We start from the raw sequence: 27,516 nt of genomic DNA, 5'->3' as shown, positions 1-27,516 counted from the left end.
GCCAGTGGCCGTAACGCTGTAACGACCAAACGACTGGTCACCAGGAGGTGCATTGATGGGTCTTGCAGCATGGCAAGTCTCAGTCCCACCAGCGCAGCAGGTCTGGGTCTTGCGCGATTTCGCGTGCTGGGCCTCTAGTATATATATATATACAAAAGCCTAATATGCAAAGTGTCTCCTTGGGAGTTCCATCTACTGGGAGTTGGAGCGCTCACTATGACATATGCTGACCACCAGGGGGCGGCATGGAATGAAGGAAGGCCTTGGCTGGCAGCTGGGGAAGGGAGGCCCCAGCCGCTAGCCGCTAGGGACCCTACTCGTGCACGAATTTCACGCACTGGTCCTCTAGTTATGATATAATGTTTTAACCATCTTTCATTACTCATCCCATTCCTTCCCAAGGAACTTTTTGCATACTTATCCACCTGGAACAAAATAGGAATAAGGATAAATAACCTAGTTCTTAGGATGTTGATACCTCTCCAGAATGCAAGTGTCCTAAAAGCCCAGCTGGAAAGCTGCTGTCCAGGCATTTGGGGAAGTACTTTGATTTACTAGAACTGAATCCCCTTTAGCCAAGAATGTCCAAGTGAAATTCTAGAACTTAATAGCATTAAAACTAGTCTAGATTTGGTGACTTTACACATTCCACACGTTCTATTTATCTATAAACTTTCTTAGAAATGATGTGCCCTTTGCTGTACAGAAAACTATAGAAAAAAGTTGGGCTTACTACTTGGTTCTATCACTTGTATGTCTTTGTTTTGCCTATCTATTCTACGGAAGCCATTGTATTATCTGTGCAAGGACTAAGGACACCTAACAAATGGTAAGTGATTATACTTCACCATGACACTATGCCAACAATGTGTATAACCTTGTGCACATTCACTTACACAACTACTCTGACAACTTAGAAGTTTCATAGATGGAATTTTTACAAAAATCATCTTTTTATATATTATTGTATCAGGGTAGTGTTTTTCACAACCCAACAGCAGGTGGTCATGATGACTATTTAAAAAAAGGAACAGAATAAAAAACATCTGAGAAATTGTACATATTAAGATACTCGTTTTATGTATATATAGACCCTGCATGTATGTATTGAGTCACAATGGAAAATGTTTCTTAGTGAAGTTTGTGATCGAAACAGTTTGAAAAGCTCTGTGTTATGTTTGGGATGTGATGGAATCCTTCATAGCATTCTTTCTCTCACTCCAGAAGTTAGAGATGTTCTTGCTTTTCACTTATTCTACAAATATTTATTTAGCAACTGCTATATGTTGGTTGGGGGTCAGGTGTTGGCAGCAGGGAGAAAAGGTAACATTACTTTTGGAAATTTCTACCTATTGTTACTCAGGTCTAGGATTTTAATAAAAGCTTAAAAACAAGTTAATGCTGAATTACTTACAACTGTTCTTAATTTAATGTGCCTCTTGGCCATAAAAATGTAAGCAGAATGTGTCAGAAATTCCCAGGAATAATCCTTCACAGAATGGTAAGCTTTTTGCTGCTTCTCATCAGTACCTGAAGAGAGATCCAGTATAAAATCTATAGTTGAGATAGGAATTGTCTAAAGATACACACACACACACACACACACACACACACACACACACATTTTTTTAATCTTTCTTTTCGGCAAGAAAATAATTTTTCCCATTAAACAAGATTCAGGCCCTGGCTATAAAACTTCCTTCAATATTATTTTTCTCTTATTTTTAGGGTTATCTATATCTATATCCAATGATATGTTCTCTTAAAGCTTTAATTGGTCGATCAGTTAACCATTTGCTATGAACACATACAATATTTATATATTTAGCAAAAGATTGAAATGAAATGTTTTACATTTCATTAAAAAAACACACACATGCAAATGCTTTCTTTAAATGATATCCTATTTGGAGAACTAAGTATACAAATAAAAAGCCAACCTGTCCTGGTGATTAATAATTCCATTTACAAAATATTTTCAAGTCTCCTGGTACTAAAATCTCTAATATTGAACATTAGTATAAAATTTTATATTGTAATTATAGTTTTTATTTCCTCACTCTTATCCTCTACTCAAGTACTTTTAAAATGGCATATAATATGTTTTAAGATGATGACATCAATTTAGAAATGCTTCTTATGATGTTATTCTCTGATGAAGTAATTTTGTGCACATATAAAGATTTTATAAATGTTACATTCTGTGTTTTAAAACAAGAGTAGCCTTTATAAATAACATTAGGAAAGAACAGTATTATTTTCCCCTTCTCTAATCTTTTTGACATATCCAGTACATGTTTTGATTTCTAGTGATCATTTGCAACTTCCAAAATCAGACCAACCATACTCTAATTATGTATTTTATAGCTGCAAAAATTCAAGTTTATTATTTTTTCAATTATTAGTTTTAAAGTTTAAATGCTATTATTCCTATTTTGGTTCATTAGATCACTGCTCATGTTAGGCTCATAAGCTCATACACATTTTCTAAAAATAGAAGAAAACTAAATGAGTTGTCATATATTTTTAGAAAATAAACTCCCACGGTTAGGTAATGGACTTATAATTGTACTGAAAAAAAAAATACCTTGTGATAAAGCAATGCCCTTTTCCAATTAATCAAAAATAATCCAGGTTTAGCTATGGCCAGAGTGTATTTTGGAGCTGGCTCCTATCTTCCCAACTCTGTGCTCAGTGATGTCATGTTAATAGCTTAAAATCACTCACAGTGGTGGAATTTATACTACAAAAATCAGCAAAAGCTACAAGTGAGAGGTTCCTCTCCCAACTCGAAGAGCCATTAAACATTTCCCAGCAAACCAATGGACAATAATTATTATTCCCTTAAAATACAATTCAATTCTTTATTGTTCATAGGAATCTTATTTGAATGGTTGGTGTTTTCTGTGTAAATCTGTCTTTCTGGAAAAAAATTTAAATGTTTCCCATTAGTTTATAATAATGAAACTGTTAGGCTTTGAAGGCATAAATATGTGAGGCCTCATTCATAGAGAGGTTCTTCTTTTCTTATTAGGGAGATATATCCTATTCAGAATAAACTGTTAAAATTTAGATTTTTATGTAGAAAAAAATCAGGACTCAATACTGATGTTAGTTCATGCATTTATTCACCAAATATGTATTATTTATTTTTCAAATATGTATTATTTCTACTTCTTTTCCCTATGCCAGGCATTGTTATAGGTACAACAGTGAATAAAAATAATAAAATTCAAAAAAAATTTTTTTTGGATTTTTGTCTAAAAAAATAAAATGGTATTGATACCTGTTTTTAACTCAAGCCATGCTTATTAAGCAATCGAACAGATTTTAATTTTGTCAAAAAAGTCTGTGATTTAATAATGAAAGGTTAATTAAAATATTTTGTAAAAAAGTATAAAATAAACAATTTTATTAGACGAATTCATTTATTGGACACATTAAATTAGGCAAAGAAAAATATATGCAACTGCATAAAAAGAATCACATTCTCATCCTACTTGAACACACAGCAGTGGTCAAAACTAATAAAATGTGCAATGAATCCCAGGATTAATTGCAAAAAAGCACCCTCTACAAAAAAGCTTCAGACCTCTAACTTCACTGAATCCAGTACTAAACGTGCTTCTTTATATTCCTCAGCTTCTTCCAATTCTTTTTCATTCTCCTGAAATGAAATATAATGAAAGGAAGTTTATCTTTTTAAAACTTTAGTACTTTATTTTTCTCAAATATTACAAACCATCAATGTAAACAGCTCAAAAATTAAAAGAAAAAGGATCCCAAGCTTTTCCTACAGGTAACAATGGAAATAGGTTTGGCTTGGTTTCACTGTGTATTCTCACATCATAAGTGAAAAACATGTAAAGCTATTGACATTAAGTGAATAAAAATTTAAGAAAAAAACTTTAAAAATCTATTCTTGCCAACACATCACAATACAAAAGAGATTTTTTATTAGTCATGGACTAAAAGTTAAACATGATGATTTATTAACGTGTTACATATACAATAAAATTTAAAACAAAATAACCCTTCAACTAACTACTCACAGTGACAAAGAAAACTACTGGTGTCACACCAAAGTTAAGTACAATCTTTGACTTATAAAACTGAAATGCCTGCTTATTAATGAGCATTATATACCCTACTACAAGGAAACAAAATACTAACATCTTTCCTTTTCTGATATATAAAGACTGAAATTTTCCTTGATACTTTATACAGAAAACTTTTACTGGTAAAAAATAAATGAAATAATATTACATAAGTTATTTTGCATAGGAAACTTTGCTTGGTTTTTAATAAATAAATAAAGCTATGGTCAGTAATTCATGTCAGGTCAATAAAAGATGGAGCTATATAAGTTACAGAGCAGAGGGAGTAAAGTGTGTGTTTATTTAATATAAAACAAAGCAAAAGGAGTAAAAATTTCTTAATTCAGACTACTAGTATAGCTAAGAATTTCTTAAACCTCTATTATATCTAAACATGTCTTTGTTCTCTCTCAGTAAATATAAGCTCTTTGAGGGTAGAGATATTGTTGAATACATCCACGAATACATTATCCAAAGACAAAACTATTTTTTTCAAGCACTTTCTATTACGTTCTCAGCTACTAGATTCACGAGAGAAAAAAGTCATTTACATTGTTAGGAAATACAGATGGTGCTTCTGTCTCTGGGTGTATTTTAATAGAGTAATTATTTCCTGCTTTCATCTACTTTTATTTCAAAATCTTAGCTTCATTTTTGGCTGTTAAGGAAAGTTATCCTGCCTTTAAAAGGTTCCGATAGGTAAATATGGAGCTCTATGTCAAAATTAAAGTAAAATGTGAACATTGCTCTCTCTCTCTACAGAATCAGTCCTAATACTATTTTGGTGGGAAAACAAATCTCATTCTTTCAAAGAATACATATGATCATCCTGAAAAAGCCTCACATTATTTTTGTTATACAGAGAACAACTATGAGTCAGGAGACAGCTATATAGCTAGTAATTAATATTAGCTCAAGAAATATAAAATAAGATTAGTAAATGTTAGAATTCATCAAATTATTATTAAACAATAGTAACAACTGGCTTGTATATAGTATTATACTTTAATCTGTGTTAGGAAGGGAATAAGATGACTTTTAATTATTCTTAGAATTCTTTATAAAATGGCTCTACCACTGTATCACAAGGCATTTATAAAGAAAGTTTAATAGTGTTATCCACCTCCAAGTTAGTATGAGAGGACTGTCTATATTATAGGGTTTGTTTTCCACTTAAATTAATTAAGGTTTCAATCTGAAAGAATTCCAGATCCTTTTTATTATGCCAAATTTATTTGAAACATCTGGATCTTCTAAAATTTCAAACAATGTGTAAAAAAAGATCTTCATGTATCAAAACCAAATAATTCAAGATGCTGGGGTACATTATTAGTACCATGAATACCTAACATGTTAACTCAAATATATTTATTTAAGTTTAAATAAGCAGAATAAACATACTAGACATAGTAGTTTTACTGGAGGCATAACTTAAACACAATTTATAATCCATTAATTATTTTAAAATATACTAGTACACAGGGTAAGTGAACAAAATATGTCACCAGCTATTTTTCAGCATAAAAATATTTAAAATTTTGGCCTTATATATATTAAATTGAAAAAAATTTTAAACAAAAGACAGAGAAGTCTTTACTTACTAATATCTGCAGAAGATCAGTATATGCAGCTTCCAACCTGCGCTGACAATCTGGGATCATCATCCGGGACTCTTGCAGGATCTCTGCCTATAATAAGAGTGTCCGTGAGACATGCAGAAATAGTAGAACGTATGTGTTTAGCTAACACCTCTGTAAATGTTTAAAGTGATTTAGAGGAATCAGAAAAAAAATTATGGGTATGTAAAACAGTTCAATATTTTAATTTAAATTGTGTTTATTAGAAGTTAGAATGACTATCATGCTGTAAAATATATAAAAAACAAGTTATAGATTTAAACCTATTTGGTAATCACCTTTTGTGCTAAGTGAAAATTAACTAGAAAAGCTTTCCATAGAGCATTTATTTTAAAAGGCTATTTAAAATAAACTATTTCTCCTGCTGTCACGAAGCACCTTTATCCAAAATGGGATCAGCTGGTTATATAAATATCTCCTGCATCTTTTGAGTAATAAAGAAAAACAGTGTTCAGATAATATCACATGGAGATAATTACTGCATGAAAAAAGTTATTGAGTTATTGATCACATTGTGTGCACACTGCAGGAGGTTCTCACTGAAAGACAGAGGTAAAGAAAAATGAAAAGCAGAGACCAGCAGGTTCATATTTTTGATGCTTATCATGCATAAAAAGTTATTACTTATCCTTGTGCTTCATTTTAGGAGACAGATTATTCTCCCCATGTAGTTTGAGCCAAATTACCAACCTGGCACCCCTCTGAATCTGAACTTCTGCCTATTCCTCCTGAAGACAGACACTACAGAATTAAACACAGGAATATTTAACCCAGCAGATATTTCTGGACTTCCAATCATTCAAATCTGGACGGTAACATATAAAATCATAAAAAAATATCAAATCAATGGCTGGGAAACCCAATCAGTAAGAGGGTAAATAAGTTAGTTTCAGATGTTGGACCTCAAGTAAGTCTTTTACCTAAGGTGGGGAAGAAGCTATATTTCCTTAAACTATTCTCAGAAAGTGACACAGATCTTTTAAGTATTTATTTCCAAAAATTCATGTTTGGCCCTGGCTGGTGTTTCTCAGTGGTTAGAGCATTGGCTGGCACACCAAAGGGTCATGGGTTCTATTCTGGTCAAGCAGATATACCTGGATTGCAGGTTTGATCCCCAGCCCCAGTCGGAGCATGAGGGAGGCAACCAATCGATGTCTCTCTCCCACATCAATGTTTCTCTCTCTCTCCACCTCCCGCCCTTCCACTCTCTCTAAAAATCAATGGAAAAATATCTGTGGATAAGAATTAATAATAACAACAAAAAAGGACAAAAACTCATGTTTGATCAAATAACTTTGGTTAAATGGGTACAAAATCTGAACTTTTACTAAGAAGCTTTATTACCTAGCTCATATAAAATAAAGACAATTTAATGGCAATCATACTATATTTAACAGAAACTTTAATAAGTCCCAGTACCTTCCTTCCTTTCCCCAACAGTTTTGTCATAGCTCATACTGTAAAAAAATTCAGTAATTCAGTATTATAATATACACGGATGCTCTGTCCATATTTTTTCAGGTGAAAATTTATTGCTGCACTTGTAATTCTTTTACTAATAAGGTACAGGTTAAAAATTTCAAATGTAGAATCATGGCTTTACTTCACAGCTAAGCATAGTATGCCTAGATATTTAATTGCTGTCACAATTATTTTTATCTGGTTTGAATACATGTGAAAAAAAATCAGTGGCTGGCACATTTCATTAGGTAAGCCATTCATATTTCCTCTCCTATGGACTTCCCTTGAGAATAGCTTATAGAAATTAAACAAGATGACACAAATAGAAAGAATTAGGTCAAACACATGATAAGCCAAAATGTATACTTGTAAACTTTTTTAAAGGTTTAGTAAGTTGTTGCTGAAATAAACTTTAAACAATGCTATCCAAAATAACTTCTACTCATTATTATTTTATTCATTCTCACAGAGCAAGAATCATCAAACAGTTTATGAAAATGGGAGTCTGACCTATGTGAGGACAAAGTTCAGTCTTTCCTGTACACCAGCCCCAATTCATTCATTAAGCAGCCTATACAGCTGTAGAACACCAGGTACAGTGGATACAAAGATGAAAAAGAGAAGGTCTCCATCTTCCAATCCAGGATAGCAGCATAAACATGAAAACAAACATTTGACACTACTTCTATAAGAACATGCCACAGGGAGCCAAAGGCTTCTAGTAAAGTGGTGACAATGATTTGGAGTCCATAAACCACATTTCTACCAAGGTCATAAATCATATACTTTACCTTATAACAATGAATTACAACTGTCAGAAATAATTTTAAAAGACAGTATATAAGGTGTGATTATATAGTAAAGACATACTCAAAGTACTTTCACTAAGCTAAATGAGTACTACCTTTCAAAGTGTTCCCTTCGGGAGGAAGTCACTCAAATGAATGGTGCCTCTGTTGAAAATATCTGAATAAACTGTCAGTTTATTCTAATGCTGACTATGACAAGATTGGAGTTAAGTCAGGATCTTGACACAGATTGGGAGGTACAAGGAACCTTTGGGGAACACAAAAGGATGCAGTCCTACTAATGTCTTACTTTTAAAACAAATTACAATTTTTTGCGGAAGTTATTCAGATAAAATTAAAGTTATGGGAGGCTTAGCAAGGCTCAGATTATAACAATGAATAAACACTGAACTAAAATCTGATCAATTTCTTTTAAAATCAGATGGAGAATCAGAGTCAGAAGGGACATAAGTGGTCATATAGTTCAATCTCTATTTACATATTAGAAAGTCAAGTCCCAGAGTGATTAGCTAAATGATAACTCTGATTTCAACTCTATCATGTGAATTAGTGGTCGTGGTAGTAAGTCTCCATTGTGACCCACAATGATCCTTACTTCCTGGAATTTCTGCCTTATGCAGTTACCTCACACATTGAATTTGGGTTAGCCCTCTGTGACCAACGGAATGTAATGGAGGTGGGATTCTGGGACTGAAGACCAGAGGCTAGATCTTAAGAAGCCTTGCAGCTTCCACATGGGCTTCTTGGAATGCTCACTTTTGGAAAATCCTTCTCTCAAACAAGAAGAAATTCATTTGACTTATATTTGTGATTACTGCTGAATGGTTACGGATGTAAGAAGAATCCCATGAGTCAAAAATAATCTGGTCCCTTAAACCCTGACAAGAACACTAATTACTTTAAATATAAATCATCTAAATTCACCAGCTAAAAGACAAACATTCACAGAATGGATCCAACTTTTTGCTGTCTACAAGAAACTCACTTCAAACATAACAAAATAGACAGATTGAAAAGAAAAGGACGAAAAAAAGAGATATCATGCAAACATTAAAAAAAGGAGTGGCTCTATTAATATGTAAATCTTACGAAGATTTGTAGGATTTGAAGAGCTGTTAGTTCATCAAGATCAACATATTTGGGACATATTATATTTACACGTTTTCAAATCCTCCCCAATTTATGAATAACTGACACACAAACGTCCTTTGTATACACACACAGAGGAGGGAGGCTCTCCTAGAAGCTCAAGAAAATAAAAAGGTTTTCTTCCTGAATAGCTTGGGGAAGAAGATGTTTCAGGTGCCACTGCATTCGTTTTGCACCACAAAAAGCAACTACCTACAGAAAAATCCACTTTAAGTGATGACATTTGCAAAATTAAGTCTGGATTAATTGTGCACTATAACCATTTGTAACATAATTTATAGGGTGAAAACCACTGAGAGTTCATAAAGCTGATTTAAAATATAAATCTTGAGATTAATCTGTATATATTTGTTCATACTTTCCTTTTACCTAGTGTCATCTGGATTTTATTCTCGATGCACTGGACTTTGGATTTTAAAGAAGTGAATTTGAAGAGATCAATCTGGGTGTTGTGGTAGGGAAGGAATAGAGGGTGTCAAGAGACAGGTATGCCAACCAGGAGGCTTTTGCAATTGTATAAGCAACAGATGATAGTGAACTGGACTAGGATAGTGGCAGTAGAAAGAAATAGAGGGAATAAGAAACAGGACTTGATGTTATTAGATGTGGTTATTAGAAAGAAAGAGACGTATCAAGAAGGGACCCACTAAATTTTTAGTTTGGGAATCTGGATGGGTGGAAGTAACCATTTACAAGAGAGGAGGAAAATAAGAGAGGAGATAGCTTTTTGTTTTAGGACAGTGGTTCTCAACCTTCTGGACCTTTAAATACAGTTCCTCATGTTGTGACCCCCAACCATAAAATTATTTTCGTTTCTACTTCATAACTGTAATTTTGCTACTGTTATGAATCGTAATGTAAATATCTGACATGCAGGATGGTCTTAGGCGACCCCTGTGAAAGGGTCGTTCGACCCCCAAAGGGGTCGCGACCCACAGGTTGAGAATCGCTGTTTTAGGGGAATGGGTTGGGTTGAGGGAAGATCAAGATTTTTATTTTGGACAACCCCGAGGATATGTGAAGCAGGTAATTAGTTGAATATCTATGTATATGTATATGTATATGTATATGTATATGTATATGTATATGTATATGTATATGTATATCTGTATCTCTGGAGTGGTCAGGCCCAGGGATATAAATTTGGGAGATACTGGCACTAGGGATTTGGGGGATTTTGTTTGTTGTGTTATTGTTTTTAACTTCATGACTAAAAGAGTACCTGAACTGTATATATCAATAAATATCTGTTGAATGAGTAAATAAATGGGCATAAAGATGGTACTTAAAGTTATAGGAGATTACATAGAGAGGGATTTTAGAAATCTTAAAGGCTTAATAAAATGTGTGTGTGTGTGTAGAGGTGGGGTAGATAAATAAGTGGAGGAGGAGGGAGAGAGGAAAAAGAGTTTCAGTAAAGGAAACTGAGGAATACTGCAGTGTAATAGAAAGGAAACCAGGAGACTATTCTATTAAAGGTGCCAATATAAAAGTGTGTGTCAAGGAGAGAGTGGTTACTGTGTCAAATGCTGTTGAGGTTACATAAGGGAAAGAAATAACAATGTCACTAATGGCTGTAACCAGGGCTAGGGCATGCAATTCACTCTAATATGAAAGAAGGTGCTATGGGTACAGATGTAGGTAGGTTGATAGATTTTGTGGTGGGAATATGAGGAAGTTCCCCTGATAGCCTCTTTTTTTGTTAGCCTAGAATGAATATTCAATAAATGCTATCATGGGAGTAAATAAGATGTTATGGGAGCACAGAGGAGGGGCACCTAACTCAGCACCAAGGTGGAGTGTAGGGGAGGTGTAAAGGGTGAATAGGAATTAATAAGGAGAGGGAAGCTAAAAGGAGTAGGAAGAACAGCTCAGATGTGTGCAAATATCTCAGAGGCCTTAAAGGAGAAAGAGCATGTTCAGGAAACTAAAAGGCAGAAACTAAGAGGTCCAGGTAGGAATTGGCAAGAGTTAAGGTTGTAGAGATAAGCAGGTATCAAAATCAAGAAAAGCCTCGTATGCAATGCTAAGGAGACCAAAATCTGTCATGAAGATAATCAAAAGTAGCTACTGAAAAAGGTAAAGTATATTTTATTTTGGTGGTCTTTACATCAGTTTGGGGAAATATTTGTGAATTTAAATATATTTAATACTAGAGGCCTGGTGCATGGATTTGTGCAAGGGGGGGTTGGGCTCTGAGCCTGGCCTGCGCCCTCTCGCAATCCAGGACCCCTCGGGAGATGTCCAACTGCCTAGCCTACGGGGATCGGGCCTAAACTGATAGTTGGACATCCCCTGAGGGATGTAGCAGTGCACCAAGCAGCAGGCGGCCAGGGAGGAGCCCAAGCCAAGGTCAGGCGCTGCGCCACTTGCACTCATCCGGGCTCGCTGCATCTGCCGCTGCTTGGTAGTGCTGCCGCAGAGTTGGAAGAGGCTCCTGCCACCGCAGCTGCGCTCGTCAGCCGTGCGCCTGGCTTCTGGCAGAGCAGTGCTCCCCCTGTGGGAGCGCACTGACCACCAGGGGCAGCTCCTGCATTGAGCGTCTGCCCCATGGTGGTCAGTGTGCATCATAGTGACTGGCCAACCGGTCATTCTGGTCGTTCAGTAATAATGGTTGCTTAGGCTTTTATATATATAGATAGACAAGATTAGGTCATTTTTATATTTAATACTTAAAATTGGAGAGGCAGAATAACTTAATGGTTAAGAGTACAAGTTCCGAGAGAAACCAAGATGGCGGCATAGGTAAACTCCGGAGTTTGCTGCCTTGAACAACCACTTCAAAAATACAACTAAAAGACGGAATGGACATCATCCAGAACCACAGGAAGGCTGGCTGAGTGGAAGTTCTACAACCAGGAGGAAAGAGGAAAACATACCGAGACTCAGAGGAGGTGCAGTGCTGAAGTAAAATAAATACTAAGGTGTGGAGTGCATGCGGAGCGGGCTGGCGGCTGAGAGCGCGGTTATCGTTTTCAATCGGGAGGGAGTCTCAGGCTCTGAGCTCCAGTTACAGGCGAGTCTCTAGGGACCCAGACTCATACGGGAGAAGCGGGACTGTCTGGCATCGCTCAGAACCCTAGGGCAGCTTTCTCTCCGTGGGGCTTGCAGCAATTACTGGGACACTGAGAAGCAGAGCCTATGAGGGCAAGACTGAGAGCAGCCATAATTGCTAACCCCGCCCTGTTGATCCCGTGGGACCCACCCCGCCCAAGCCCTGCAGGGAGGCTTTTGCTGGATAGCCTCAGGCAGAGGCTAGATTAGCACCTCCCTAGAGATCCAGGAGCCACGAAGCCCAGAGGTCAGAGTGGGACCATCCAGTTTGCAGCTCCGTGGAACCATAAAAGACACACTCAGGGGGAAGACTCAGTGAGCACCAAAGCCCCATCAAAGCAAGTCTAGCCCCAGAGGGGTGTCTCCAGCACAGAAGTTCTCCCACTGCAGACACAGCTGATTCTCACAGCCAATTGGCCTGGAGGTCAATTCCTCACAGTGATAACTACAACAATCAAGGCTTAACTACAACAAGACTGTGCACAAAACCCACAAGAGGGTGCACCAAGAGTGTCTACCTCAGGTAATTGGGACACTTAGCACAGAAAGGCACTCTATCGACACAGCGAAGCATAAAAAATACCGAGACAAAGAAACAGGACACAAACAACAGAATTGGAGGAAAGCAAACTGTTGGATATAGAGTTCAAAACCACACTTTTAAGGTCTTTAAAGAACTGTCTAGAAGCCGCCGATAAATTTAATAAGGCCCTCAAAAAGACTGGTGAGACCGCCGATAAATGTAGTGAGATCTTCAAGAAGACTGGTGAGACCGCCGATAAATGTAGTGAGATCCTCAAGAAATCTAATGAGACCCTCGATGTTGTGATAAAGAACCAACTAGAAATTAAGCATACACTGACTGAAATAAAGAATATTATACAGACTCCCAACAGCAGACCAGAGGGTCGCAAGAATCAAGTCAAAGATTTGAAATACGAAGAAGCAAAAAACACCCAACCGGAAAAGCAAAATGAAAAAAGAATCCAAAAATACGAAGATAGTGTAAGGAGCCTCTGGGACAGCTTCAAGCGTACCAACATCCGAATTTTGGGGGTGCCAGAAGAAGAGAGAGAGCAAGATATTGAAAACCTATTTGAAGAAATAATGACAGAAAACTTCCCCTACCTGGTCAAGGAAATAGACTTACAAGTCCAGGAAGTGCAGAGAACCCCAAACAAAAGGAATCCAAAGAGGACCACACCAAGACACATCATAATTAAAATGCCAAGAGCAAAAGACAAAGAGAGAATCCTAAAAGCAGCAAGAGAAAGAAAATCAGTTACCTACAAGGGAGTACCCATACAACTGTCAGCTGATTTCTCAACAGAAACTTTGCAGGCCAGAAGGGAGTGGCAAGAAATATTCAAAGTGATGAATACCAAGAACCTACAACCAAGACTACCTTATCCAGCAAAGCTATCATTCAGAAGTGAAGGCCAGATAAAGAGCTTCACAGATAAGGAAAAGCTAAAGGAGTTCATCACCACCAAACCAGTATTATATGAAATGCTGAAAGGTATCCTTTAACAAGAGGAAGAAGAAAAAGGTAAAGATACAAATTATGAACAACAAATACACATCTATCAACAAGTGAATCTAAAAATCAAGTGAATAAATACTCTGATGAACAGTATGAACTGGTGATTGTAATAGAATCAGGGACATAGAAAGGGAATGGACTGACTATTCTTGGGGGGGAAAGGGGTGTGGGGGTGAGGGAAGAGATTGGACAATAATCGTGCACCTATGGATGAGGACAGTGGGTGGGGAGTGAGGGCGGAGGGTGGGGTGGGAACTGGGTGGAGGGGAGTTATGGTGGGAAAAAAGAGTAACTAATGTAATAATCTGAACAATAAAGATTTAATTGAAAAAACAAAAACAAAAACAAAACCAAAAAATAAAAAACAAACAAACAAACAAACAAAAAAAAGAGTACAAGTTCCAGAGCCAGTGTCCAAAATACCACTTAATAGTTGTGTGACCTCGGGCAAATTATTTGACCTGTGTTTCAGTTTCTTCATTTTTAAATGGAGGTTTTAATAGTAAAGAAGTAAATAATAGGACCTTCTCAAAGGGGTGTTAATAAATTAGTTAATGTGGTATTCTGTAGATGTTAGCTATTATTATTTTTTTAAATATTTTCTATTGATTTCAGAGAGGGAGAGAGAGAAAGAAACACCAATGATGAGAGAGAATCATCAATTGGCTGCCTCCTGCATGCCCCTCACTGGGGATTGAGCCCGCAACCCACGCATGTGCCCTTGACTGGAACTGAACCCAGGACCCTTCAGTCCACAGGCCGACACTCTATCCACTGAGCCAAAACAGCTAGGGCAGCTATTATTATTTAAGATATAATTTTACCTGCTTTTAAAAAATATTTTTCTTGCCTTTTTCTTTTCTTTTTTAATACTTTTATTGATTTCAGATAGGAAGGGAGAGGGAGAGAGAGAGAGAGAAACATCAATGATGAGAGAGAATAATTGATCGGCTGCCTCCTGCATGCCCCCTACTGTGGATTGAGCCCGCAATCTGGGCATGTACCCTGACAGAAATCGAACCACAATCTTTAGGTACATGGGGTGTCTCCCAGCCAACTGAGCCACACTGGCAGGACTTACCTGCTTTTTAAGGGCATAATTTTCACTATCTTCAGCTTTCATTTTTTCAATCTTTTCTTCTTGTTGTTTTGCTTCTTTTTCATACATCATTTTTTCTTTGGCCAATCTAAAAATAAGCCAGAAACTTTTCAGAGAATTAACTCTATCAAACAAACCACGAGAAATAAAGAAACTATCCTATATAATAAAAGGCTAATATGCAAATCGGCCAAACAGTGGAATGACGGGTCGCTATGATGTGCACCAGCCACCAGGGGGCAGACACTCAATGCAGGAGCTGCCCCTGGTGGTCAGTGCGCTCCAACAGGGGGAATGCCGCTCAGCCAGAAGTTGGGCTCACGGCTGGCGAGCGCAGCAGCAGTGGAGGGAGCCTCTCCTGTTTCTGCAGCAATGCTAAGTCAGACATCCCTCGAGGGCTCCTGGACTGTGAGAGGGCGCAGGCCAGGCTGAGGGATTCTCCCCCCCCCCCCCACTCCCCCAAGTGCACAAATTTCATGCACTGGGCCTCTAGTGTAAATATAAAACACTTAAAATACCAAAGTGTATGTACTAGATGGGGAGTAGGGAAGAAGAAAAACGTTTTATCCATTTATGTATGATCTCCATGCCCGTTAAGTCCTACCTACATCTGCCTAAATCAAGTGCAATCTGTCAAAACATGCAATTCTTAAATTTTTAAAAAATATATTTTTATTGATTTCAGAGAGGAAGGGAGAGGGAGAGAGAGATAAAAACTTCAATGAAGAGAATCATTGATCGGCCTATTGGGGTTTAAGCCAACAACCTGGGCATGTGCCCTAACCGGGAATCAAACTGTGACTTCCTGGTTTATAGGTGGAGGCTCAATCACCAAGCCACACTAGCAGGGCCAATTCTTAAAGTTTTAGTTAAAAAACATATCCCATTATAACCACTGTATTACAATGTAAAAACAACACTCAAAATTATTATGTACTAACATTTCTGTCTTGCTTTTAAATGTTTTCCAAACTTTTATAAATGTACTTGAAAGAACATAATGTAAAAGCTCAGCTTACAAGAATAAAAAAATCAGTTTAGTGCATCCCAAATCCAAAACAAAGAAAGATTAGATTATTTTCAACAACTGAATTGTTTGACAAGAATTCACTGTACACATAATTTGATGCCCAACCTTCCTTGTGTGAGAAACTGGGATAGATAGTTTAGACATGGTTCTTTCATGGACAAGTAATAAAAACAAAACAAGTATTTATTTACTAAAGCAAGAAAAGGTAGCGATAGAGATAAGGCAGATTTTAAACAATAAAGAATAGAGCAATACAAAGTTCTACTGATTATACCTTAGATAACCAAAATTAGATTAATCATAACAGCTCAACCTCCCCTAATTTTGGTTACATAAATTTTAATATATAAGTATAGCCCTGGCCAGTGTGGCTCAGTTGGTTGGGCATCATCCCACGCAATGCAAGGTCTCTGGTTTGATTCCCCATTAGGGCACATGCCCAGGTTTGGGCTCAATCCCTGGTGTGAGGTGTGCAAGCAGCAGCCAATTGATGTTTCTCACATTGACATTTCTCTTTCTCTCCCCCTCTCCCTTCTTCTCTCTCTAAAAATCAATAAAAAAATCTTAAAAAAAATTGCTTTCCAAAATGGTGATATCAATTAATACTGAACCTGCGATGTATAAAATTTCCTATTTTTTCCTTTCATCCTGGTGAACAACTGTAATTGTCAAAATTATTAGATTTCTCATCAAGTATATACTATACTGAAGTCTGCTATAGTCATAGTCTGTGTCTATTTGGCTATGTGTTCACTGAAAATAAAGTCTTCTGGTCACTAAAAAAATTATTAAATTTCTGACAATAAGAAGAGTGTGAAATGGTATTGCCGGGGTCCAACCCCAGCAGGTCCAGGGGTCCCCAAAGGTGTGGACGGAGTCGGTGAGGAAGGAATGACACGGACACAGAGTTCAGTTGATCAGCAACCTAGCCAGGATCTCTAGCCCGGATCTCCAGAGAGGTTCTGCTTCGGATCTCCAGCGAGGTTCTGTAGCCATGTTCCCTCGCTAGGTTCTCCAGCCAGGTTCTGTCCAGGCTCTCCAGTCAGGTTCAGTGTCCAGGTTCCAGTCAGGTTCTCCTGCCAATCTCTGTAGTCAGGTTCAGTCCAGGATCCCTTGCCATGTTCTCCCGCTAGGCTCTGTCTCTAGGCTCTGAGGCCAGTCCCTCTCCAGGATCCTCTGGCATGCTCTCTCCAGCAAAGTTCTTCTGTCTCTAGGCTCCGTGTAGGTTCTGTCTTCTTGATTCTGTTCTAAGTTCTGAGTGTTTCTGTCTTGTTACAACTGTATTTATACCAGTTGATTCAATCCTATCAATCTCTATTACAAAGGTTAGGGCGTTTCTTATCTCCATTCCAGGGAGAAAAGATTATGTAGTTTAAGCATGATTGTTCGTAGTTAAAGGGATTAATTACCCGCCTGGCACTTAGTTGAGGGGTTTTATTCCCTCCCTAACTTCAGGGGAAAATCCCTACCTGGGGATTCAACCTTTCTCGGAGAGGTGACTTTGGTTAAAACACAGCGCCAAGAAGGTGAGCAAACATATTAAGAACCGTATGCCATATATGCCAGGTCCCTTGAAACAGCAAGGATGGACCGGCTCCCGGCATGGTATTAAATTGTGGTTTAAAGTATTAATTTATTAAAACAGTAATTACTGTTGGTGGTGAAACAGCACCAGAATGTTACCAGTGATTGGACCTTGGTTCAGCAACCATGGCACTTGAGTTTTGGCTAAGAAAGAATTCAGAGCCAAGACTCAAATACCAACAACAGTTTATTTAGAAAGTCAGAGGCAGAAGTGAGCTATGGAGGAAGTTGAGTCAGCTCAGGAAAAAAGTTACAGAGGCAAAAGAAGAGCCCTTGGAGCTTAGGAGAAAGAAAGCAAACAGACACACTTGAAGGAAGAGGCATGAATGGTTCTAGAGCTAGCGAGCTAGACAGCACTTGCACTGGGTCCTCAGTCCTGAGGGTTTTTATCCTCTCCTTAAAGGTAGGGACCTTAGGGGAGGTATCAGTAGAAGATCTCAATAGAATATTCATCAGCTCTTCCAGGTATGTCCTTTCACGGTCTCTACTGATTGGTCAGTACCAGGGCAGAGGGTCATTAATCATCACAGCCAGTCATCTCAGCTGGCCTTGCTGCTTTTCTGGGCCTGGAGCTGAAACACAACTAAGGCCTAGATCAGTGGTTCTCAACCTGTGGGTCGCGACCCCTTCGGGGGTCGAACGACCCTTTCACAGTGGTCGCCTAAGACCATCCTGCATATCAGATATTTACATTACGATTCATAACAGTAGCAAAATTATTTATGAAGTAGAAACGAAAATAATTTTATGGTTGGGGGTCACAACATGAGGAACTGTATTTAAAGGGCCAGAAGGTTGAGAACCACTGGCCTAGATGTTATCTCTAATTTGACCAAAACTGTCTCTGTGGTCAACAGACCCAGGGCTTTGTTCCTAAGATCATCTGATGTGGATCAGAATCTCATTGTCTTGAGGGCTTAATGCTTAAGAGGGTAGTGGTGCAAGGGCTTGTATGGGAGTCATATGAGGCTATTCTCTAGGTCCCTTGTTCCTCCTCCAAGGAGGTCTATCACATGACTATTGACATGTCAGAGGAGGAAAGGTCAGGGGAGGGCCTGAACGCATGATTAGTGATATGTAAGATCAGGGAGTCTAAATTGCATGACCAGTGATATGCAAAGGTAGGAAAGGTCAACCTAGGGGTGAGATCTGTATTTCCCAGTTTTGCTGGTTGCTAGGTACTATAGGCTTTTCAACCTGGTGACCTTTTGTACCTGGCCTATCTTCCAACTCTGCTCATGTCTGTCTAACTGTCTAATATAATTACTGGATAAGTATTTGCTAAATAACGAATGAGTATTTTCTGGTGAATTTGGCCTTTATTCCTTTCTCTAGGGACGGCTAAGATTTAATAAGAAAATTTAATTCAATTAAGTATATACAGTCACAATTTAAAAATCTGTTACTAAAATATTGTTTTCTGTAACAAACATACATGTTCCTATAAATATAGAACTATATAAAAATTATAATGAACAAAATCTTAAAAATCATTCAAAATCTCATTGCTCAAATTAAGTACTACTGATCCAAAAATGCACATAATTCTGAAATACAAAACAGTTAAAAAAATAGAAAAATTTTAAATTGTTTGGCACAAACTCATTTAGTAGCAAAATGTGTCCTCAGATGACATGAGACTACAGACTTTATGTAGCCTACTAAATAAATGTGAATAGTACATGTCTCACTACAGAAATATTAATGTTTGATTAGGATTACTTCTCTAAATGCTATTATGTAAATGCATATATTACTGTTTCAAAACCTGAAAAATTCTGAAATTCAGAAATACACATGGGCCCAAGGGTTTCATAGAGATGATTATGGACCTGTATTAGCAATATTTTCCACTTGTCTTTCTCTTTAAACATGTATGTGTAAAAATTTATATTAATATATAAATACAAATATATATATTTATAAATTAATAAGATAATGTATAATTTCCAATGTCATTAAATATTCTTTTGAAAATATAGCTTTTTGTGTCTACAAAGCATTTTTATAATATTAATACAACTTATTAAAGTGTCCTATCAGACATTTAGGCAACCCCCATATTATAAATACTGTGATGAACATCCCTACTCATAAATTTTGTGAGTGTGTAATATTTTTTTACTATAAAATATTTAAAATATATCATGCCTGATGAGAAATAAGACTAAGTCCTTTTCTAGTAAACCAGTGATCATTTACTGATGAATACCTCCTTTTCCTGCTGTGTTAAGCCACCTTTGTCACTCATTATTATTGGTAATACACAAATATTAAAATCAATCTATCCTATTTTACCCTACTACTTGGTATTTTCATTTTAGTCAAAGAAAATAGTATGCCAGATTTCACTGTTTAAATATTAATAAAAATATCAAAATTTACAATAAAGAGATGTCAAATTAAATAGAGAAAAATAAGGAAAATGAAACATCAAGGGAAAAGAATATAGTAAATGTGACACCCAATAAGAGTTATAAATAGTACAGAAAAAAAGCAAGAGAAGATTTAAAAAAAAATAAAATTTCCTAACCCTGGCCAGTGTGGCTCAGTTGATTGGAGTTTTGTCCCATACATCAAAAGGTGGTAGATTCAATTCCTGGTCAGGGCATATACCCAGGTTGCTAGTTCAATCCCCTGTTGGGCATGTACAGGAGGCAACCAACCAATGTTTTTCTCTCACATGGATGTTTCTCTCTCTTTCTCCCTTTCTCTCTCAAAAATCAATAATAAATAAATTAATTAATTAATTAATTAAATAAAATAAAATTTCCCAGAGCTGGAAAAACAACAATCTTAATTGAAAGGACTTCCTAATAGAATCAGTGAAATGCCTAATAGAATCAGTGGGGAAAAAAACCCCACATCTTTTTACATTGTTGGAAATTTCTAGAGATCCAAGAATATTAAAGCTCTTAAAAAGGGAGTAATAGGTCACCTATAAAAGGAAAACAAGTCAGATTGACATTACATTTCATGTTAGTAACACTAGATACCAAAAGATGATAGAGCAATCCCTTGAAAGTTCAGAGAGAACATTATTTATAACCTAGATTTCTAACTAAATAGTGAGGGAAAAATTCACTAACTCACTCAGTACTTATTTACTAAATGGCCACTATGTCCCAGGCATGATTTTATATACCAAGGATATAGCAGTGAACAAAACTACATGTCTGTTCCATGACACTTTTTAGTGGGGAAATAAGGACAATACATAAGTAAAACATATAGCATGTGAGATTGTGATAAAGTGCTACAAAAAAAAAAAATGCAGTGAAGAAGGACTGGTAGGTAATACAGGGGATTTGAAATTTAAAATAAGATAGTCAGGGAAGGCCACTTTAAAAAGAGGGTATGTGAGTTGAGATCTGAAAAAGACAATTAGTCATGTAAATAACTGATGAAAGAAATCATAGTCCAGGAGAGGTTTATTTAGTTATATAAAAATTCAAGTTTATTTACCATGCCCCCTTTCTGGCAAATTTACTTAAGAATGAACTCCAACAAGTTGAAGGTGAAAATCAAGAAAAGAAACCATGATCAACATAATGCAACTGTCTGATGAAAAGAAAAAAAGAAATCCCAGGATTAAAACTGTGCTGTAGGCCTGGAAAACAACCAGTCTAAATAAGAATCTGAGTGAGGAGTCTTATAGGAACATCTTTAAAGAGGAATAGAATAGATTCTAAAGAACAGATACCATGAGTAAGAAGGTCAAAGAAAAGTCATTCATGTGGTTTTTTTCTCTCAATAATAAAAAATGAAAGACAATTAGAAACTCCAGGAAAAGCACATCCCACCCACAGAGTTATGGTTGTAATATGAAGCAACTGATTAAAAAGAAAATTCATTTATTTATAAGAATAATCTCCTTTGGGAAGTATAGGATCACTGAGAAAGAAATGTAATCCCATACTACATACCATATTTAATATGATATATAATTAGAATTTATTTATTTTCAACTTTTAGAATAGACCTATGAGCAAAATACATCTTTCCCTAGTTGTTTGAAATATTCAATTTGTTTTTAAAGTTTGTTTAAAGCTAAGAAATGTCTACCAAATTTTTTTCTCATAAAAATTTAAGATGACTCTGGCCAGCCAATGAAACCTCCAGCATTTCATAAAAATTATACCACCACTGGTGTAATCAATTTCCTGTGTTAAATGCCTAGGTTTGAAGTCCCTAATATGATTTGCTTTTTGCTGACTGATACAGTTCTCTTCTATGACATAACTGATAACAAACTCTCTTGTCTCTGAAGAAACAAACAATATTTTTGAGATTTTTATTGTATGAGAGATGAAGAAACTTTTTTTGAAGACCTAACATGAACAGATTTTTGTATACTTTATTGCATTTAATGCTTAAGTATTATTTAACACCTATTTAAGTATTATTCCCATTTTACAGTGCCTCCCCACAATGTTTTAACGAGTCTTTAGATTCAAAGAGAAATGAAACAGGATTTATCAATATTTCAAAATAAATAAAATACGAGCCACCATATTTCATGAAACTTTGGCTAAAATGATAATACTAATGAAAATTAAGCTGAAAACAGATAGCAAAACTGATGAAAGAAGTCAGGTTGGATTAATGATTTTTGTATTTTAGCATTTCCAATGGCCACCATAGAATCTACTCTCCATAAACTAGCCTTGTAGTGAAGTTCAACCAACACTTACAACTCATGAAGAGACAGTTACAATATTGGCATCCCAGGAACATGATATGTAGATTTAGAAAAAAGCTTGAGTAATTCAAGATAAGCAAAAATTAAAATATTATAACCAAAGCAGTTAACACATACTGATCATTTATTATGAGCCAAATACTACATCAAAGCATGCTACATGCATTGTCATTTAATCCTCAAAACAACCCTATAAAATAGGTACCATTGTGAGTCCCATGTTAGTAATAACTAAACTGAAATTCATGATGTTTATCCAAGTTCTCACAGCTGTTAGGTGCTAAAGAACTGTTTTATTCCAAAGTTTATACTCTTAGCCACTATCATAAGCTTTTTAAAAATAAATCTCAGACATTAGAACACAAAAAAGTTAAAATGCACTCAAATGTAATAGGCATTGCTGGAATTTGACTAGACTTCCATTGTTCATTGTGCCCCCAACCTTGACCTGATTGTCACAGAATTCCCTACCCGTGGTAGGCAAACCTCGGCTCGCGAGCCACATGCGGCTCTTTGGCCCCCTTCAGTGTGGCTCTTCCACAAAATACCACGTGCGGGCGTGCACATATAGTGCAATTGAAACTTTGTGGCGCATGCGCAGAAGTCGGTATTTTGTGGAAGAGCCACACTCAAGGGGCCAAAAAACTGCATGTGGCTCACGAGCCGCGGTTTGCTGAGCCGCAGTTTGCTGACCACTGGCCTAAGACCATCGGAAAACACATATTTTCAGTGGTCTTAGGAACCGAGACACCGCTCCTCTATCCATCTCCAGGCCGGTCCGCCCACATGCAGATACACCCACATACGAGTACCCGGCGTGATGACATCATCGCACCAACCCCATCACATACACCCCGTACAAATACAGGTGTATGTGACAGGGTTGGCACCATAACGTACTAATGCGGACCAGTCACACATGTGTAGAGAGCAGCTACTGTGTAGAAAGCAGCTGATGTGTTGAAAGCAGCTACTCTGTTAAAAGCAGCTACTGTGTTGAAAGCAGCAGTATTGGAGGTAAAACGACACTTCATGAATTACAATTACTGGGTAAATGTAAAATCATGTACTGTAAAATCATCAACTACTGCAAAAAATAAGTATCTGTACCATGGGAACTTAATCTGGATGCTGATCAGTCTTTTTATATTCAGCTGTCGTTGATGTGAATACTGCCCCCTTGTGATAGTAACAGGTATGTAAAAAAAAAAACCACAGAATGGTAAGTCATAGGAAACTTTAATGAACTGTATTGACTGAACTATGCCATGTATTATTAAAGCTATTGTTATATATTATTTTCATTAGCAAACCATCCCATGACAATGGATCGTGTAGGGAAGAATGTTAAGAAAAGAAAATATAGTGAGGATTTTTTTACAGTATGGTTTTACCTCAATAATTACAGCAGGAATTGAGAATCCGGAATGTGTTATTTGTTGTGAAGTTCTATCAGCCAAATCTATGAAGCCAAACAAACTAAAACACCATTTTGATAGCAAACATCCGAGCTTTGCCGGCAAGGGTACCAACTATTTTAGAAGCAAAGCTGATGGACTCAAGAAAGCCAGACTTGACAGTGGTGGCAAGTACCACAAACAAAACATAGCAGCCATTGAAGCTTCATATTTGGTGGCACTCAGAATCGCCAGAGCTATGAAACCTCACACCATTGCTGAGGATTTACTGTTGCCAGTGGCCAAAGACATTGCTCGAGTTATGATCGGAGACGAATTTGTTACAAAATTGAGTGCAATTTCCTTATCTTACGACACTGTCCGCAGAAGAACAGATGACATGTCTGCTGATATTCTTGATCAGGTAATCCAGGAAATTAAATCTGCTCCACTTCCAATATTTAGTATCCAGTTTGATGAATCTACAGATGTTGTAAACTGTTCACAGTTACTGGTTTACGTGAGGTATATCAATGATGGCGGCTTTAAAGATGAGTTTTTCTTTTGCAAACCTCTTGAAACGACAACTACTGCACGTGATGTATTTGACACAGTTGGTTCATTTATGAAAGAGCATAAGAGCTCTTGGGAAAAGGTTTGTGGTGTTTGCACAGATGGTGCCCCAGCTATGCTAGGATGTCGATCTGGATTTCAACGTTTGGTACTGAATGAGTCACCAAAAGTCATCGGAACTCACTGTATGATTCATCAGCAAATATTAGCAACGAAGACGCTGCCACAAGAGTTACAAGAAGTAATGAAAAGCGTCATTCGTTGTGTCAATTTTGTGAAGGCGAGCACTTTAAACAGGTGACTGTTTTCACAACTGTGCAACGAGTTGGATGCGCTGAACAATGCTCTGCTATTTCACACTTGAAGCGAGATGGTTGTCGAGAGGAAAAATTTTAAAACGTGTTTTTGAGCTTCGTGATGAACTCAAAACGTTTTTTAATCAGAAAGCTAGACCGCAGTTCAAAGCACTTTTCAGCAATAAAAGTGACCTGCAGAAAATAGCCTACTTGGTTGACATCTTTGCCATCTTGAATGAGTTAAACTTATCATTGCAAGGACCAAATGCAACATGCCTCGATTTGTTTGAAAAGATCCGATCATTCCAAATGAAACTTCAGCTTTGGCAAAAAAAAACTGGATGAAAATGAAATTTACATGTTGCCTACCTTATCTGCTTTCTTTGAGGAACATGACATTGAACCAGACAAAAGGATTACGATGATAATTTCTGTGAAAGAACACTTGCACATGCTTGCAGACGAAATTTCATCGTACTTTCCAAATCTACCTGACACCCCATTTGCACTTGCCAGAAGCCCATTCACAGTCAAAGTTGAAGATGTTCCTGAGACAGCACAAGAGGAGTTCATTGAACTTATTAACAACGATGCAGCGAGAACTGATTTCTCCACAATGCCAGTTACAAAATTCTGGATCAAGTGTTTGCAGTCAAAACCTGTTCTGTCTGAGACTGTGTTGCGCCTTCTTCTTCCATTTCCAACAACATGCCTTTGTGAAACAGGGTTTTCCAGCTTGTTGGTTATCAAGTCTAAATATAGAAGTAGACTTGTTGTTGAAGATGATCTTTGTTGTGCTCTTGTAAAGACTGCCCCGAGAATTTCTGATCTGGTGAGAAATCTCAACCTTCGAACTGACGTTGGCTTTTTATGCATACTGTTGCAAAATGTAGCAATGTAGTTTACTGTTGTTATATTAAGACTGTTACCCATGCTACACCATGCTTCAAGACAAAATTTCATTTATTTGTAATTAGAAATAAATATTTCACAATATATAATTACATATTGTTTTTGTGATTAATCACTATGCTTTATGTTCAATTTGTAACAATGAAAATACATCCTGCATATCAGATATTTGCATTACGATTCATAACAGTAGCAAAATTACAGTTATGAAGTAGAACGAAAATAATTTTATGGTTGGGGGTCACCACAACATGAGGAACTGTATTAAAGGGTCACGGCATTAGGGAAGTTGAGAACCACTGCTCTAAACTGTCCCTTAAAAGTTCTGAGATGTCAGTGAAATTGAAAAGTGTTTACTAATGAAAGGGCTAAGAACCGTTCTCTGAGTAGTTTCTGCTTCAGATTGTATGAGAGAGCAATAGTACCTCCCAGAGCTACTTCATCTCCATACAGAACACTCTGACAGTTGTATTTACTACTTAAAGTCACAAATTTCTCTGTACATTTGACTTTCTATCCGCTGTTCAAATTTGTATCTCTATTTAAACATCCCACCAGCTGCCGGGAGCTGGTCCATCCTTGCTGTTTCAAGGGACCTGGCATATATGACATACGGTTCTTAATATGTTTGCTCACCTTCTTGGCGCTGTGTTTTAACCAAGGTCACCTCTCCGAGAAAGGTTGAATCCCCAGGTAGGGATTTTCCCCTGAAGTTAGGGAGGGAATAAAACCCCTTAACTAAGTGCCAGGCGGGTAATTAATCACTTTAACTACAAACAATCATGCTTAAGCTGCATAATCTTTACTCCCTGGAATGGAGATAAGAAACGCCCTAACCTTTGTAATAGAGATTGATAGGATTGAATCAACTGGTATAAATACAGATGTAACAAGACAGAGAGAGACAGAACTTAGAACACAGAACCAAGAGAGACAGAACCTAGGCACAGAACCTACACAGAACGTTCTCTGAGACAGAAGAACTTCGCTGGAGAGAACATGGCAAAAGATCCTGGACAGAAACTGGCCTCAGAACCTAGAGACAGAACCTAGCAAGAGAACATGGACACAGAACCTGGCTGGAGATCCTAACCAGAACTTCGCTGGAGATCCAGAGCAGAACCTCTCTGGAGATCCAGACCAGAATTTGGCTGGAGATCCTGGCTAGAGATCCTGGCTAGGCTGCTGATCAACTGAATGCTGTCTCCGTGTCATTCCTTCTTCGCCGACTCCGTCCACACCTTTGGGGACCCCTGGACCTGCTGGGATTGGACCCCGGCAACCAGCAATTAACTGAAACAGGTTGAAAAGTGAGCTCATCATCTTCCTATTCTAAAACAAAGCCCCTTTTCCCAACTTGAACTGTCAACATCAGAATCACAGAAGTACTGGATAAAAGTAAGCCTGGCTTGTAAGAAGTTCAGGGAAAAAGAACTAAGCTGTCTGCAAGTTCAATATGAGGCAAGAGTGTGATGTAGCTGCTAAAAAAACAAAAGCAAAAAAACCCAAAACAGCCAAGAAGCAAAAAACCTAAAACATGGTAGGTAAACGGTACTGCATTAGATGAACTGCATCTGTGTTATTTTTCATAATTTTACAAGGCATATAAAGCATTTTTTTTAAAAAACTTAAGCCAAATTGCCTAAGTTTTTAACTGCTTAAATATTACTTTTAAATAATATTTGATAATGGTACTTCAGAGCTGTATTTGGTACAATTTTAATAGCTAGCAAATCTGGTTTGAAAATTCAATATAGTAAAATTTTCTTAAGTCTAAGCTTAGGTTAGTGATTCCCAATGACTATGAAGCCCTCCAAATCTTTCTTGTCTATGTCACATTAATTATAGTGTGTCATTTTAAATAGTTTGCATTATATCTAACATTCCCTCCTTCTATTCTCTAATTGTTTATTCAGAGTAAAACAGTAATTTTATAGCTTAACTTCCTCAATTTAATACTGTTTAAAAATATTGCATTTTCACAACTGGAGGCATACCACCTTTAGCTCTCCTCCCATGAACAATATGTGTTAGCATGTAAAAACATAAAAGGTCTCTAAGTATATTTCACAAGAATAGAAGAATATATCATGTATTTTATTGCATTTTAAGAGCATCACAACTTTTTGTGAGTTGTTCTAAACAGTCTTTCTAGACTATTTTAGATGAGTTA

General features: G+C 37.0%; 1 protein-coding gene and 1 long non-coding RNA gene across 4 annotated transcripts in view; both read right to left on the bottom strand.

Annotated features, from left to right (window-relative positions):
• LOC132233506 (uncharacterized) overlaps nucleotides 1–27,516 on the bottom strand; it is a 251,850-nt gene that overhangs the window by 171,676 nt on the left and 52,658 nt on the right. The gene's annotated exons all lie outside the window — the stretch shown is intronic.
• TBCA (tubulin folding cofactor A) overlaps nucleotides 3,107–27,516 on the bottom strand; it is a 63,937-nt gene continuing 39,527 nt past the window's right edge. For both annotated transcript variants that reach the window (XM_059694263.1, XM_059694264.1), the window contains 3 exons: nucleotides 14,832–14,937; nucleotides 5,699–5,785; nucleotides 3,107–3,667 (listed from right to left, as the gene is read on the bottom strand). In XM_059694263.1, coding sequence (XP_059550246.1) covers nucleotides 3,587–3,667; nucleotides 5,699–5,785; nucleotides 14,832–14,937 — 274 coding nt within the window. In that variant the 3' untranslated portion in view covers nucleotides 3,107–3,586. The remainder of the gene's footprint in view (nucleotides 3,668–5,698; nucleotides 5,786–14,831; nucleotides 14,938–27,516) is intronic.

This window comes from Myotis daubentonii, chromosome 4 (genome assembly GCF_963259705.1).
Source record: "Myotis daubentonii chromosome 4, mMyoDau2.1, whole genome shotgun sequence".
Lineage (NCBI taxonomy): Eukaryota > Metazoa > Chordata > Mammalia > Chiroptera > Vespertilionidae > Myotis > Myotis daubentonii.
Note: the sequence above shows the minus strand (reverse complement) of the source record. Positions and strands in the feature narration are given on the sequence as shown.